Below are 18,470 nucleotides of genomic sequence, written 5' to 3'. Positions count from 1 at the left end.
GTTCGTCCGAGCGTCCGTGCGCCGTCGTGATCTACAAAACAATAGTCTTGTTGGCCCAGCGGCGACTTCAAAGCCTACCTCTCTAATTTAAGCTACACTGACAGTTATAGGGTACAATTAATAACTGAATCATGATATCAACACGCTAACATCGGAGTTGACTTTCGAATAGTTTTAACGGAGATTAAACTGACTAAAGCTTGTGTTGATAGTTAGTATTGTACTAGGATAAAGAAGACGCAAACAGAAAAATAGATACGTACATATTGTAGAACCTTATGTGTTTGTTAATTTCAGTTCTTTATGCAGTGAAATAAAACAAAGATTAAATAAAATATACAATAACAAAAATAAAATAATAACTAAGTTCTTGACGTGATATAAACAAGTCTACTTTGTTTTAAACATATTCTATATTAACATTATGATGTAAAAAAACATTTTTGAAGAAATTTATTATAGAGATAGCAATATCTTTGGTTTTTTTTTTTTCTTATAACACACACACGGTCGTTTTTTCCTATGATAAGCAACTTAATGCTTGTGTTACAGGTAACATCCGACTGTTAGAAGTATTTTTTTAATATACATACAAATAATACATATATAAATACAAATATTACACCCAGACTTAGATGGGAATCGAACCCGCAACCCGCGGAACAGAAAGCGAACACTACAAACTGCGCCAACGGACTAGTCAAATTTGAATCAAACAATATGACTAACGGAACAGGATAAAAATACTATGAGTAAAATATCTCTTTCCAGCAATATAAGGTAATAAAAACAAGTTCCGATGTTAGTGATTTATTTATGAATACTTTACTGCGAGATGTAAGTAGCTAATTAATATTTAAAATCGTCATTATAAAAAAACTAACAAATAAATGTATAGGAGAGAATGCAATAGAATACATTTCAGTCTTTTAACTCCTGATGGATAAAAATCTCTCGTAGGCTACTTTTCAGAAGATTCACTTCTGCCGTCGGTAAATTGCGCAACACACACATTTTTTATACTTTGTAATTGCTCTTATGGTTGTAATTTTTTATGAACCTATATCGATGAGTCATCGATATAGGTTCATAAAAAATGAAAATAAAAATCGACGATGACATAATTTAGTAAAGTTGTGTGATTTAGAGATTAATTCAGATGACTTTAATTTGTCGAACAATAAAAACAGAGGAAGAGTGAAGAACAGAACAACGTCGCCGTATTGCTGGGGTTTCCTAGCGGCATGTGCCTTCTATTATGCAATGCCCTTGGAAATCCCAAACGTGCTGGCGTCACTGGCGACGATATTACTTCATCTCACGTGAAACGAAGAAAAAACTTGGGATGTAGAATTTATTTATTAATGATTGATTGATGATTAAGAAACTAATTTATGTTAACATTCTGCCAAATTTAGATTAAAAAACCAAACCAAAGCAAACAACCTTTTTTAAGAAAAACCACAAAATCCTTCGCATGTTATTCCAATAACCATTACTGTGATGTTATTCAGTGTAAAATTGTATATATATATATATTTTTTTTTTATTGAATTTACTCGTTAAGAATCGATTTTCATATAAGGCTCCAAATAAGAAAAAAATTGTGAGGAGTAAAATCTACTAAACGAATGACCTCGTTACGTTTCTCGTAACGCCATCTATCGAAACGACGTTTTCTGATAATTCCATCCATCGGAACGCAATAGATGGTGATATTTGATTCGTTTATTTACCATTTGATATGGTGTTAATCTTTTTCATAGACAAGTATGATGATGATGATGATGATGATAGACAAGTAAGCCTTATTTGTGCCTATTTAGACAGTCGATCTGAAGGAATAAACTCAAGTCGTGCGTCGGAGCTAACATACACATTTTTTTGTAAGCATTAAAATAAACCTCATTATAAAAACAAGTACTAGTTTTAAGAAGCCGTTGTTTTAAGAAAATTGAGTATAATTTTAAACATAATAAATTATATTTCAATGTAAGAATTAACACTTTTATGGTTAACGACTAGTTGAATTATCAGCGGCATTTTTAGTAATACGTAATTCGATTTGTTGATGTCTTTAATTAGTGTGAATTTATATTTATTACGACTTTTAACACTTATTTAATTTTATTCGTTAACCTTAATGTGCTGTAGACATACAATATTGCCATTTTTATTACAAAATTTAAAAAACATGTTCTAGGCACAAAATTATTTTACTTAAGATTTCAAATTAAAAACAAACTTTCAACTATTAAAATTTCCGCTTTTAAAACTCGAATAAATAAAACAAACATTTGAAATAGTCAAATTAATTTATTAGTCCCAATTATCGATTTCCTTAAATGCTGTCACGCACTCCACTTTACTGTCACTGTCAAATCTTTTTACAACATTGTTCGTTTCTTTTCTCTTCTCTATTGATATATCTTTCCTTTTCTCTGTTGTTTCTTTCCTTTTCTCTGTTGCTGTCTCTTTTCTTTTCTCCGCTGGCGTCTCTTTCGCACAATCCTTGTGTTTCCTGCGCCCGTTCGAAATGACCTCGGTAGTGTTTCGCGTTTGATCTGATTTGTTTATAAGGTCTGCTTTTTTCGGAGGCGGCGGCGTGACTTCTTCAATCTGTTAGAATTATTCAAGTAAGTATTTAAAGAATAACTAATTCAATAACTTTTAAGCGATTTATAATTTCTGTTAATTGTGAATTAATACTAGGAAAACAAAACTTTAATCAAATTAAGAAAAATACATATCTTTATTTTTTATGTGTGGCCTTTATATATATAATTATTTATAAGAAATCCAAGGAGCTAATACATAAAAATATTTTGAAATCTGAAAGATCAGTAAAGCCATATTTATTTATTTTAAACTGTGTATTAGTGTGTAACTGTGTATCCCCATAACTTATTTAGAATCGAACTTCAAACTACCAAAAGTTGCGCCCAGAAATTACAACTGCGCAAGACCCTTTCTTAGGGCCAATCTCGGGACAGAAAGTATACCTTGTGCGTTGAATATCTCAGGTTGAATTCCGGGCAGCACTGAATTTTAAAACGGTAAATTTGTCTTAAGATTTCATTTCGTGCTCAACGGTGGATAGTGAGGAAACCTGTATTTTGCGAAATAAATTTTTGAGTTATTTAATATTTGTTTTTTTTTTTTTGTTTAATATATACACACTCGTCTCCCTAATGCCTAATTTAATCGAACAAGTTATAAACTTATATTATTCTGTGTGTCACCAGATTTTGAAATTTTTATTGACCCGCGATAAAGGAAAGTTTAAAAGATTTTAAGCAAAGAAATTTCCGAATAAAGGTACTGTTTTATGACACCGCTAGGATGGCAAACAAGCGTACGGCCTACTTGATGGTGAGCGGAGTACCTTAGCCTATAAACGTCACCCACATCATAAGCATCGTAAACGCGTTGGTGACCCTACTCACAACCCTTCCCGAGAGCTCTAATTTTTTTTTGGGCTGGTCTTCTGTAAGGTGGAAATACTTCCTCAGCCGCTTCCTCAGCCGCCGGCTGCTTCAGATTTTGAGCTAGATATTTCCTGCTGGGCCTTACCTAAGTTAGAACCCAGTGTACAAGTTTTACCTTAAACACGCCGGACGAGCTCCTCTTGCGAGCCTTTTGAGTCTCCGTTAACGATACACTATTCGACCGTTCTCGACTCTTCTCCGGCGACCGGGGCGCATTAGACTCACTTACAATGCCTGTTCATTATAAATATATTAATTATTATATCTTACATATAGTAACATATGTCCACACTCAAACGAAATCATAGTCGATTTATATACTAACATACATCCTAAGATATTTAGTTATAACCCAAATTTATAAAACAGGAAAATACGAGTATGAAAATATTTGTAAGTTTTTTTTTTCTACTATATTAATGTACCAATCTCTTTTTGTAATAATACTATCAAAATTTCGTCTACTTTTAACACTTACAATGCCTGTTCATTATAAATATATTAATTATTATATCTTACATATAGTAACATATGTCCACACTCAAACGAAATCATAGTCGATTTATATACTAACATACATCCTAAGATATTTAGTTATAACCCAAATTTATAAAACAGGAAAATACGAGTATGAAAATATTTGTAAGTTTTTTTTTTCTACTATATTAATGTAATATTTAGTTATAACCCAAATTTATAAAACAGGAAAATACGAGTATGAAAATATTTGTAAGTTTTTTTTTTCTACTATATTAATGTACCAATCTCTTTTTGTAATAATACTATCAAAATTTCGTCTACTTTTAAAGTGATACTTTCAGTGTTTTATTAAATTAAGGACAAATTTACAGAATTTAAAAATAGAAAAGTGTTTGTTAAATTACAGATATAAAAACAGATACAATAACATGTAGCATTCATATAAAAATGTATTTAGAATTGAAATATTAAAAGCTAATTTTATCTAATACGTGAACCTAAATACCAAAAAAAACTAATAAAACACCAAGATGCAAATAAATTAACACAAAGATGCAAATAAATTAACACAAATAACTTAATAGACATCGAAACACAGCATTTAGACATTAATTTATTATTAATTATAAGGAGTTTTTATTTTTATTTTTTCTAATCTTTGTCTATTTATTATTAATTATAAGGAGTTTTATTTTTATTTTTTCTAATCTTTGTCTATAATAAGTATTAAATGTAAAATTCAATGTAATTAAAAATGTGCAACGTTTTACAAACGCCTCATACGATTAGGTTATACTGATACCTGTGAAGTGTTTTTGTGTAAACATGTTATAATTACTTTTTCGTGTTTCAACGTGTATGTTTGTAAAGATGAGTAGCCTAAAAATGTATTATAAATATGATGTTAAAAATAAGTGAGCTTTTGTTAAACAAACATTTGTCAACTTACATGATTCAATAAAGACAATTAAAAATCAATCAATCAAAATTATAAGGAGTAGAAGTTTTATTCCGACTAACCCGTTATAATTAGTAATAAAAACATCTAAACTAGTGTAAACATGTGTTATATACTTACAAATATATTTCCCTTAAGTGTTAATTTTGAATGCAAAAAAAAGCATATAATTAAGATTATATATCTCATCGAGGGACATTTTCAAGAATTATAATATTATTTATTGAACTTTTAACGGTTTTAGTTTTTTTTCTTGTTGTGACATTTTTTTAAACTGTCAAGTTCGAAAATAAAACCATAATAATAAAATACCTAAGGCTAGTATGCGAAATAAAAATATATAAAATGTATATTGTTATAGAGTTATTAAAAAATTAACTAGACGTACCTCGTCGAGCCAACGCGTTGTCTGTTGAATACCTGTAAAAGAAAAAAAAAACAATTGAAAAACAAAAACTTTTTATTATAAATTAATTTGATCGACTGACCGTAAAATAGTAAAAAATATATTATCGAATGAAAATTTTTCTTCTAATTGTTTATATTTTTATATCAATATACAAACAACGTTGTAGGGAGAAAAGGCAGTGACCAATTAATAATAATAAAAAAACTTGAAATATTTAAAAATTGCCACTTAGACTAAACAACGTTATTTAGTTGTTAAAGAAATAGCTGTCGTCACAATTTAATTATTTATTATTGTGCATGTTCGACTCGAACGCTTTTTATGGAATACGGTTATCCGATAAACTTGCACTTTATATTTCCCTTTCACAGAATGTATTTATAATATTTTTAAATATTATTGTAATAAAATAGACCTTTTTAGTTTTTTTTTTTTTAACTTAGAATCATACTGTTTTTGTACTTTTACTTTGATTAAACATTATACATTATAATATATATATGTATATATATATATATATATATATATATATATATATATATATATATATATATATATATTATACAACTGGATCGGCAAATAAGCATACGGCTCACCTGATGGTAAGCGATTACCGTAGCTTATAGACTTCTGCAACACCATCGCAAAATAGAAGCATCGCAAGCGCGTGGCCGCCCTCCAATTAACCTCAGGAGCTCTGGTCACCTTACTCACCAACAGGAACACAGCACTGCTTGGTAGCAGTATTATTTAGCTGTGATCGTCTGTAAGGTCGAGGTACTACTTCAATCGGGCTGCTCCATATTTTGAGCAGAAAATTTCCTGCTTTGCCGTACCTCATTAATGACGTGACGTTCGGATTTAAAATAATAATACAGAATATAATAGTTGCAATAAATTTCTCTAAATATAAAGTAATTATAATTATTGTAACACGGTTTTAGACCATTTACCTTTTTTGGACTAACTCTTTAAGTATTTTAAATATATCATTTACTACGGAGGTTTCTGTTTGAGATAGGAATTGGGACAAATACAAAACATTTATGACAATAATATTACTAAAAACTACGTTGATAGACTATATCAATCGATTATAAAATAAGCTATCAAATCAACACTTGAATTTCTGACGTACTAATAATTATAATAGCATAATAAAAGTGCCATAAACATATCCGTTTAAACATTAAACTTTAATTAGTATAATTACGTAATAGTACACAATTAATTACTTGGTTAGTCTATAATGAGCTATAACATCGAATAGAATGTGATATGGTATCATAATATTTTACGATTAGATTCGCGCCGTAAAACAAAATACTCGAATATTATTTTATTGATACATTCTCAATAGATGCTTGCTCGACAGCATGTGACATTTAAATATTGTTAAGTGTGTATTCATAGGTATGTGACTTGTGTGATATATTTTCATACGTTTTTTTTTTTTTGCTGCAGATAATATAAGTATAAAAATTAACATTACTTACTATATATTTCAAATACACGTTACTCATAGATATAGTAAAAAAAGTAGATAATGCGCGGCCTTTGTTGTTAGTGAAGCCATAAAACTCGGCTCCTTCAAGTAAATACACGCGCTCACGCACACATATGCATCAAACTACGCTCATTTTCGTTAGTATGTCACGAGGCTTCATACAGTAACTTTGCTTATAAAATGCCGTCTTGTTTGATTAAATGGTGCAAAAACAATACCAATGTAAAAAAAAATCTGAAGGAATATCGTTTCGCACGTAAGTACATATAAAACTTTAAATTTATTATTATTCCAAAATAATAATGAGGTTATTCGGAACTTATAATTTCAATGTCACGAAATGACGTACCACGGGAGTGTTGCCAGTAGTTCTTTTTTTCAATACCCCAAAATGTAGGTAAGTAAATTGTACGCAATCAGAAAAATAATGAAGTAAAAAGTAGACATAGTTATTGTTTTTTTGTTTCTCGTGTTATTTTATGTTACATAACTTGAAAATAAAAAAATCAAAATATATTTATGAATTATTAACTCGTTTGTTTTATGTTTTAACTTTTTACAATGTTTGAGTAAACTAGGTACCCATATTTTACTATCAAATTTCATGGTTTTAGGTTTCCAACGAATATTTTAATAAGAGGTGAATGGGTAGCGGCTGTAAGACTGAGAAAATGACCACGATTATGCTGGCCATGCGCATAAAGTCAATTTAATACGATTAGAGATTGAAAAATATTTGAACATAAGACTACATCATATTAGTAAAATGCAAACAATGACGATGACTCTGAGTTCTAAGCGACAAAAATTTAAAAAACTTATACAACATAAAGGATTCTAGGTTTAAGAAAAATAGTTAAACAAAAAACCGACTGCAAACTGAAAAGAGATAAACAGAGGGGATAGGAAGTGTCCATTCATACGATTATCTTACGAATATATTTTTTTATTATTCTACCGATTTTTTGTTTTATTTTTAGTAAATTTATTTAAAACTATAAACAGGTTTTTATTTTCACATACCCATTTTACCTATATTAAATTAATTGTTTAATAAAAATTTTTTAGGGACTTTTTTTAAAAGGTGTCAACACTTCACTCACTCACACATCTTTAAAAAAGTGGCTTCAGTTTTCTGTTCTAGGTGCGTTATCTACCTTTTTTTACTTGATCTATGACGTTACTGGTATGTAAAGAATTCTTGTAAATTTGTATAATAAATTTCCGGTAAACTTATTGTTTCAGTTATATGTAAATTAAAAAATAAAATAACTCAAGGAAAGGTAATCCAAACCATTCAAACAAGCTACTACCATATAAAAGACATCATTTTTGACATCAAATGCAAATTTTACGTTTTAGGAAAGAGCAACTCTATTCTTCACGCTGCCATTTTTGCATTCTCCCCTAAGAATAACACTACGAAATAACAAACATTATAGCTTTAAATTCACAAAAAATGGATAACAACGCATACAACCTTTTAGACATAGGTACTTTCTTAATTTATTCAAAAACTTTGAATTTTTGATTATTCAATAACTGGAATATAAATTAAATGTCAGTACTTGATATTTTCTAAAAAGTCTATGGCTGTGGTCTATGGACTACACTTGGAACTTTTTTTACAGATCATCATTCAGAAACACATGAATTAAATTTAAATATATATATTGTTAAACTAAAACCCATATTTATATAAACTACACAAAGGCGCAATATTAAACGCTAAAAAAAAAACCGTCAAGAGACCTTTATAAATTCCTCGCTCGAAAACAATACGAATGGAACTAATAATAAAAAGTAGGAAATACTGAAGGGATTTTTTTTCCACTGACCCGACACCGTGCAGGTGATAGAAGTTTAATCTTCCACGAAATAGAGAACGTGTCGGAGTCGATTTAATTGGTATGGGAACGCACTAATTGTCGCCGGACACACTGGCTAGCATTCACCTGTCACGAGACAGGGACACACTCGGAGCCAAATTACTTCGCCACGGTCACGACCGCGGCGCTGATTCGATGTAATGTGTCTAATAACCCCTTTAAAAGAAAAAAACCCCATCTTTAAATTAATTCTCTTGAGAATTATATATCTCGTTAGCTATAATAGAACAGTTAATTTTGATACGTATCGTTATACAAGTTACAATTTAATATGAATGCTTTATTGTCAATAGAAGTAATAACGGATCTATAGAGGGTGACAGAAAAAATATGTAATATTTTTTTTTGTTTGAAACTGTACTTATCGCGATGATCGCTCTTACAACTAGCAATTAAAGCTGCCGTGTTCTCTCACATAAAATCATCATCGGACATGGTCTCAAAGATCAACGGGAAGGTCCATTTATCAAACATTGGACCAAATAAGGACTGTGGCGCGCCTGCGCGGCGACACTATGTGGACCAATTGACTTGTATCTGAACTTTTTGTTCATTCTACTAATAATTATTATTACTTTAGAGTATCGTTCTGAGTTGTCCTGATATATATTGTCACGCGTGTCAAGTGAATGAGACTGAAAGGATCGAACGCGTTAACCTAATGCAGGAAAGTACTTAATACAACATTAGTACCTAAAAATTATGCACAAGTAATATTTTACTCAAATCATTATTAAAATAAGAATCAAAATACCATTATAAGAACTTAATAATTGCTTACCAATATAAATTTTGTTAGAAATAATATGATGAATTATTTGTTTTAAATCGATAATTCATTTATTAAACCGATTTTAGAGAAATAATAACAGATGATTTCGCCAATATCAAGTTAAATGAAGAAGACTCGAAGGAAATCGATTGATACTGCTTTATTTTTTTTTTATTTTTATTATCCTTTCCGTAATAATATCAATGACATTTACAATAAATCTGACACGAATTCGATAATCGAAGTTTAAAACCATAAGCTGGCGCACTTAATTACTTATAGGGACCTTCGACAACGTACGATACTTGCTAACACCGCATTAGCGCATGTATGCTGTCATTGTGTCACAGTCTGACGCACTGTACTGTCAAACTAACACATGCACATACATCAGTTTCAAAACAATGCTTGTCTGACGTTTGTCGGTCTATTAACCACGCCATTAAATCGGTTTTCAGACTGAATATGGCGCTGTTAATGGTGAAACATATGAGTGTACCGGACTTGCGTGAACGTGTTACGATAATAACGTCGTCTTTTTATATTCTATTTAGAAGTGTTTAGTTGAAATGATCGTTATTTATTATTTATTCACCTAAGGTGTCTATATAAATATCGTGTTTGTTGTATTGGAATCGTTAATAATACATTTATAGGGACTTTTTATGGGGTCCTTTCGACATTAATGATTTAAATATAAATTGTTGTTTATTCTTTCTTCATCTGTTGTGTTATAATGATAGTCTCATTAAAATACCAATTTAAAAATATATATTACATATATATGTACAAGTTTGCAAATAACAACTTAGACCGTTAAGCGCTACTTTTTGAGGAGTCATTGCAAAATTTTAAAATATTACGCCGCGAACTAAAATAAATTTCTATATTTAAAAACATAACAAAACAAAATATAGTCTAATATAATTAATAAATGACAAATACCAATTAACAAACGTAATGTTATGACTTCAGGTCTTGAAACAAAATCACCCACACGCCAAATTCAGATCTTAGGTATTAATAAAATCACCATCCAGCATTCGTAAAACGAACTCAACAACACTCAGTGTTCCTTCATAAAACATCCCTGTAATCCAATACAAAATTAGTTAGGCAAAACGCCCGTGTTCCCGATGGGTCTGTTACTTCGCTACCAATATTTATTGTTACCTGGCTACAGGGATATCGGTGCGGTTAAATCACAGCTAACAACGGTAAAGGTCGGGCTTACATAGACGGTATACCAATTTTGGTGACAAATAAAAGGACAAACGGTATGGTAATACTGAGGTGTGATGTGGATAGTGTTAGGTCGTACTACATCCCTTTCTGAGCAATCACGATTCGCTTGTTACACCCGACACAATAATACGTGGGTTCTAGTTCTTGTTTATGGTATGTTAGGTTGAAACGATACAGTAACCGTCAACGGCTATTAGAAATAATTATTTCATACATTTAATCAAACTAAATAAATATAAATCGATTGTATTTTTACGAACAATAAATTGTAAAAAAGAATTATAACTATTTTTGAAAAAATGGTGTAATTTAATATTTGTATAGATCTCGAAATACTTAAATAAAAAAATGAACAATCGATTTGTTTAACAAAACAAATTAATTAAATTAGGTAATATGGTTGGCATATAGGCTCCGCTGGACGTCAGTGTCGCGTGCGCCCAGTCGATCACGGCAACTTTACATCTTCCATAGTTAGCGTTACCGCTCTTGTTTATTTTTTACACGAATTTTAATGCGACAAAACCGGACCCTTTAATGATTTACGCCTTATGCATCTGTTGGCTTATTAGAACCGCTCGAAAAGGGTAAACTTTGTTTTTGTGAGCGACGATTGTGATGTCTCTGTCGTATCAATTACACATAATTTATGGCCCATCTCCCTATTACGAGTTTACACAGATGAAATAAGGCTTGCATCACTTAAGACGATTTTTTAGTTAGCTCGATATATACAAGAAAATTGTTAATTGCGCCAAATATGTCGTCGAGGAGTTTTTATTCGATTTCATAGCAAACGAATATCCGTTCCGCCCGTGAACACTGTACCTATTACCTACTAAATATTTTTTTTGAACAAAAAGTATAAAAAGAAAATAATCACCTGAACGAAATGAATACCTCGTTTACCTAGTTTATTCAATGTCTTAAAGTACGTATCCAGTAAAAAATCGCTTAATTCCTAATATTCGCTTTGCAAATAATATATGACCGTTTAGTAAATGTAATGCAATGCAAGTAATGGACAAATATAGAAGGACACATGTGTATGGCCGTATAAACTTCTAGCAAATACAGTAGTAAATTCATCCGTTACTCGTTGTCGCAGGGGCCGCACCTTATACGCGCGGATCAGACGCAATAGGCAAGACGTCGGCATGTCGGATAGTTTCACACGTCTCGACATAGACATCGTTGAATCTCAAATCCGTTTCGTATCGTCGCCTGCCCGCTGTCGTCGGCCAGTGCCTAACGGAGCGAAGTATCCTCGAGATATTCGCTTTGCTCGGACGCCGACTAGATCCTATCGGGAGATCTCATTAGCTAATGGCGGCATCCAGCCAATTACATTGAGTGACGTGTCCGGGGCAAATTGTGCGACGACACCGTGTATTTGGGCCTCGGGAGAAGTACTCCATCTGTCAAACACGGGCAGGCAATTATCGCCCGTAACTGTTTCCATGATAGTTTAAATTTCTATGAATACGGACGCGTGGTTTACTCTCGGGGGCACCGTCTCGAACATGAATCTGTCCTACGTCAATTAAATGCCACGTGTCAGTACAGAAAGGTTTTGCTCTGTCCTGTCGCAGTCCATCTGTAGATTAAGCACGCGTTAGTGATATCACTAGTCTCATCTGTTTCTTACGAGCAATAGAGATAAAATATAATTGGCTGAGAAGTTACGATTCATCTACAATGTTAACCAATATAATAACGACTATCATATAAAAACATTGCATTTATAATATGGAATTCCATTGCACGAGACAAGGGAACAAAGTAGGTTCCTACTATAAAGAGGTGATTCGAGCAGGAGACATTATCAACGTAGGACATCCAAAGTAAGATACAAAGTCAAGTAAAATAAATTTGTTTCGCTTGAAGCCCTCCCAGTTTCTATTCAATCGGGTCTAGAGCGAGGCGTGCGCGCACAAAGGCGTGAAACTGATGGTTCGTCGTTAGGATGCGGCCTTATAACACTAAATCGCGCGCGTCGTCGGGTGGCGCCATTAGTGCCCCGTCAGGTACAAAGAGCCAGTACAAAGCTGGCGCAATGCGCAAGCGCGGGGTTATCTTCACCTTTTGTCTACACGCACGCGAAATACCTCGACGCTCTTTGAGAAATTCGCTACTTTGTTAAAACTTGGAAGAACTTAATGGTTTTGTATGCAAATGTTCATACATAATGAATTGAATTAAATATAAGAGACTCATTGATATTCAGCTTTAATTCAACTATATCTACATATATTATATAATTTAGTTAAAGCAGGCTGAAAGACAAAATTTTGCACGTAATCCTAAAAGTATTTTACGAACAAAACCGCAATGAAATTGATAAACACTTATCTCTGCGCGAGGTTGTCACCAGGATAAATATCATATATCAAAAACCGTCCGATACAATGGCCAATAGAACCGACGGAACCAACACAACACTTGCATCAATCACGACAATCCAATATTTACCGTCACCGCTCCAAAGATTATTCATATTCGAGTTCAGCAATAACTTCAATGAATACTATCAGCCGTGTGTTAATTTGACACGACAGAACGCATTCGGAACATACTGCCTTTCTCAATGCCTCGCCTCGATAATATTCAAGTGGATAACTGGACTGGAAGAACTAAGCGATACCTATCATTGTAACTGTTAATGCTTTATTCGACTCGACAGATTTTATACGTTCTTATTTCAATTGCAATAACATCTGCCGCGCGATTTCGATTCGTGGGCGCGCTTACATTTACAATAATTTAAATACAGATATGCGATTTCTAAAGTGTTATTGTATTTTAGTTAAATTGGCTAAGGTAAATATTTCACATTCATATACTGTATCTATCGATAAATAAAATTTAAATCGACGGAAATTTAATCAAAAATACAATAATTAAAAAATAATGTACTTAAACAGTAGCACAAACATTAAAAACATAAAAATAGACAATATTTCAAACGTAAACACAGTAAAAGTATTTAAAAAATATTATATCCCACTAGAAGTTGGTACTGAAAATAAATTATTGAACACCTTTATATAACAGATACGGTATGAAGTAAATGCTGTTTTATTCAATACATTGAAAAGCTACTCCCACACGTGGCGAGGCTTACAATGCGAGTATATCGCGATGACTCAACAAGGAGCGGACAGTATTTCACAGATCATGCGCGTCACGAAGGTTTAAATCAGCAACTGTTACTACCGCAAGCAGCTATCACTGGCTGGAGGCGAGAATCGCGACCCAGTTCGAGGCGCGTGCGCACCCTTACACAGAGCAGGCGACGATAGAGACAATAGGACATTACACGACTTTAGTTTCTAATATTACTACAATAGTCATTTTCCGCTACATTTCTTAACCTCATAAAGATTTCGTAAAGCATGTATTAATAACATAAATTGTTCACCATTTTTGAAGTAAAACCTCTTTATGAACGCTTGACTTCGGGAGTAAGAGAGACGAGAGCATTATAAAAAGTTTGATCGGCCGAGGCGAACAGGAATTGAGGTGGAGATATAAGTTAGTGAAAATAGAAAGTTTTACTTTAGTCGTGTGGTCTAAAGCACACTCGTCTTTTTTTTTCAACGAATAATTTACAACGAATATTTAGTACGAAAACGTATTACGTTACATGTGTAGATTATGTAAGCAGGTACACGTGACAGATGTTATTTTATACACAATCTATGTGGTATCTTCTTAATGTTATTTGCAACTCTTTAAACACAGATTTTTTTAATATGTACGATTTTATTTTTGTGTTACCCACACATTAGGAATTCTAAACTTTTTTGAATATCATATCAAAAATTGACCGCTCCAGCGGGATTCGAACCCGCATCTCCGACTGACCGTGTCGGCGCTCTAGCCAATTAAGCTATGGAACGATGTACCCGCTAGAGCGAAATTCTTGATATGATGATTTTTATTTTCGGTTTAAGCGAACCGTGGCGCCGACTATAGTGAGTTCTTTACAGAGACCCGTAACTATTCAAAGTTTCATATTACAATGAAAATCTTTGACAGAAGACGACACCATGCTATTACAGATTGCTATACAGATTTTTTTGTTACAACCATTTTAATTGTCAAATAATAAAATAGAAATAGTACTACACAGCAGGAATTGCAACCATCGATAAGCCATCAGTCACACCTGCTTTCATCCATTTGGATTAATGGCTTTTGATTTGACAATGCTTGAAGACAAAAGTAAACGACATAGCCCACAGAATTAGCAAGTTGAAGTGGCAATGGGCTGGTCATCTGTGCCGCAGGACCGATGGCCGTTAAAGCAGACGGCTCCTGGAGTGGAGACCGTGTCTTGGCAAACGCAGTGAGGGACGTCCTCCGGCTTGGTGGACCGACGATTTACGTAAGATTGCCGGTGTGGGCTGGATGAGGATTGCGGAAAACTGAGATATTTGCCACAAACTTGGGGAGGCCTATGTCCAGTAATGGACTGCAATTGGCTAAACTAACTGGATGGCTTTGAACAACGCCAAAATAGCCCGGAAGATTTTGCCTTTTTTCGAGGATGATTTGCAATGTTACGTAGATTGGAAAAGACACGAGGATGATTGAATGATTTAGTTGAAATTACAAACTCAATAGAATTTTGAAGACCGTAAAAGTAAGGATAATTTATGGTTAGGTAACCCATAACCAAGTATTACAAAACATTCCTAATACAATAAATAGTCATACAGTTTTTTTATAATTATTAAAGCTGACTGTTAATACTACTGCTATAGCTGACTGTTACTGAAAATAGCCCAAACGTGCTTAAAAGCACCCATTTATCTATACGAAATTACTCTGTACAACAAGGTAACCGCGAGATAGCATCGGCACGAGCGATGCCGATGAAACCCGAGTGTTTACGAGCGATCGACGCGTGCCACAATTGTTTCTTTAAGCGCTCCTTTTATTTATATGCGCCGTGCTAAACTTTGATATGCCAGTCGCGAGTCGCTAATGCAATACGGACTGCACATAAATCGCATAAAGGTCGGAAGAGATAGTGATAAATTCAAATTGGAACATTAGATTTACTGTAGTGACATTTAATTACAATTAGAATCAAAGCCTACAAATGTAACTCGTATTAAGGGGTATAATTGTAAATGTGGAGTTTGGAAATATTTATTAACTGGTATTTGTAGTCGTAAATTTTTTCTGCTTTCTAAAATTTTGTAGGAAGAATAATTTAAGAAAGACCACAACACAACGACACAGCAAAAAAAGCCATAAATTGTCTTAATATATTTCTTGAACGACAATGATACGAGAAATTGCACAGGTTTAAAAATTCGAACATTAACACGTGGTTCAATAAGTCCCGAGACTAAGTACTAAAAAAAGGTATTTTTTATAAAATTAATTTTTATTCATCAACATAGTCTCCTCCAAGAGCGATACAGTCCCTCCAACGCTTTTCTAACTTTTCTATCCCATGTGTGTAGAACGATTTGTCTTTGGCTTCAAAATAAGCCTCCGTTGCTGCGATAACTTCACTATTTGAGTCAAATTTCTTACCCTGAAGCATTTTTTTGAGGTCTGCAAACAGCCAGTAATCGCTGGGGGCCAAGTCTGGCGAATAAGGGGGATGAGGAAGCAATTCGAAGCCCAATTCGTTAATTTTGGCCATCGTTCTCACGGACTTGTGACAAGGCGCGTTGTCCTGGTGAAACACCACTTTCTTTTTGTTCATGTGAGGCCGTTTATCCGCAATTTCGTACTCCAATCGCTCCAATAAGCACATGTAATAGTCACTATTTATATTTTGCCCCTTTTCAAGGTAGTCGATGAAAAGTATTCCATGCGCATCCCAAAATATAGACGCCATAACCTTACCGGCCGATTTCTGAGTCTTTGGACGCTTCGGGCGGCTTTCACCAGCCGCTCTCCACTCCGCTGCCTGCCGATTGGATTCCGGAGTGAAATGGTATATCCAGGTTTCATCCATTGTTACATACCGACGTAAAAAATCCTTTTTATTATGATTCATCAGCGCCAAACATCGCTCTGAATCATTGATACGTTGTTCCTTTTGATTAGTTGTAAGCAAACGCGGCACCCACTTAGAAAAAAGCTTTTTCATGGCCAAATTTTTATGTAAAATAGTGAAAACACTACCAGCTGAAATCTTCACTATCTCGGCTATCTCTCGCACTTTTACCTTCCGATCTTCCAATACGATTTTGAGGACTTGGTTAATATTTTGTTGAGTCACTGCTTCATTTGGACGACCTGAGCGTTCCCCATCATTGGTGTCCATGCGACCGCGTTTGAAGTCGGCATACCACCGACAAATGGTTGCTTTAGAGGGAGCTGATCCTGCATAACATTTTATAAGCCATTGCTGTGCTTCAACGGTATTTTTTCCCATTAAAAAACAATGTTTTATCAACACGCGAAACTCGTTTTTTTTCCATTGTATCGAAATTACAACCGTAGCGTCACTTAAATGTTTCAAAATCAATAATTTTATTGTTCCATTTTTTAAAATTTGACACATATTCTTGTATTGATAGCCAGTACTTTTTAAAAATCAAAAGAGTTTTTAATATATGCGCCATTTCCAGGTTAGTCTCGGGACTTATTGAACGATCTAGTAATATGAGTAATATGAGATTCGATGACGATTCTTATCAACAAAAGAATGTAACCGTTTAATCCAGTTTAAACTCTACTACAAAAGTTTACGGCAGACGAATAATTTACGATGGAACAAACAAAATAAATAGCTTACAAAAACCAGAAATCTATTTTTACCTTTAGTTATGAACTGACATGAACTAAACGTGCCACTGATGCTCAACTCACTTTTCCTATATAGAAGAAGGATTAGATATAAAGCCGTAACGCTATTCAACTCCTTGTTAGTAGATATTTTATTGCCAATATAAATTTTCTCCCAAAATCGATTTATTGTATCTATTACCAGATGTTTTGATAGCTACCCGGATCAACAATTAATTTACGTGCTCTTTGAGGCATAAAAATTGGAACCATTAAAACTAATAAACAGACAAAGAAAAACTAGAGAAAGACAGACAGTGAGACTAATATTCGCTCCGAGCGGTAATCGCCACCCACTTACCAATACACTCAAACAATCTTCCTGTGTAATTATGCTAAGATATCTATATAAGTAAAAATGATTCACTGAAATGTATGAACGTGCAACTTCCGTTCGGAACTGCACCAAATTAGTTTTTTTTTGTGATCGCTAATGTCAAGTCAGTTTATATAACAGAAAATTAAAAAAAAAAAAACAATAAAATTAAGATGGTGGTGGGAACTTTGCCGAGCCCACTAGTAAAAAATATATAGGTTGTTTTATAGCGTTTAGAAAAATAAAAGTTATATATAAGAAATATAATATGAATATAAATATTTAGAAGAATGACAATATATGCACTTCGCACTTTTCAGTTAAAGTACCTATAGTAATTCCAAATGCAATAAAGAATTAAATAAATAATATGAATTAGTTTTAAACTAAATATGAAGATTCAGCACACAATTCCGCTCAGCGCTAGCATTCAGTTAAATGAGAATGGAATATCATCGCACGTGTCGGTGTATGCAAATGCGGTGCGCGCATTAAAATGCAAGATGGCGGAAGCGCGCACGCGAGGTCGCGGGGTCGCGTACCACGCGCCATTGTCCAGACCGACGGTCACCACGAGACACTACGGA

General features: G+C 33.3%; 1 protein-coding gene across 1 annotated transcript in view; it reads right to left on the bottom strand.

Annotated features, from left to right (window-relative positions):
• Positions 1 to 2,296: 2,296 nt before the first annotated feature.
• Positions 2,297 to 18,470, bottom strand: part of LOC123657042 (poly(A)-specific ribonuclease PARN-like) — a 29,266-nt gene continuing 13,092 nt past the window's right edge. The window contains exons 12-14 of the mRNA XM_045592640.1: positions 5,315 to 5,346; positions 3,604 to 3,722; positions 2,297 to 2,619 (exon numbers count right to left, since the gene is read on the bottom strand). Of these exons, the coding sequence (XP_045448596.1) occupies positions 2,320 to 2,619; positions 3,604 to 3,722; positions 5,315 to 5,346 (451 nt within the window). The 3' untranslated portion in view covers positions 2,297 to 2,319. The remainder of the gene's footprint in view (positions 2,620 to 3,603; positions 3,723 to 5,314; positions 5,347 to 18,470) is intronic.

This window comes from Melitaea cinxia, chromosome 10, assembly GCF_905220565.1.
Source record: "Melitaea cinxia chromosome 10, ilMelCinx1.1, whole genome shotgun sequence".
Classification (NCBI taxonomy): Eukaryota; Metazoa; Arthropoda; class Insecta; order Lepidoptera; family Nymphalidae; genus Melitaea; species Melitaea cinxia.
This window is presented reverse-complemented; position numbering and strand designations above follow the sequence as displayed.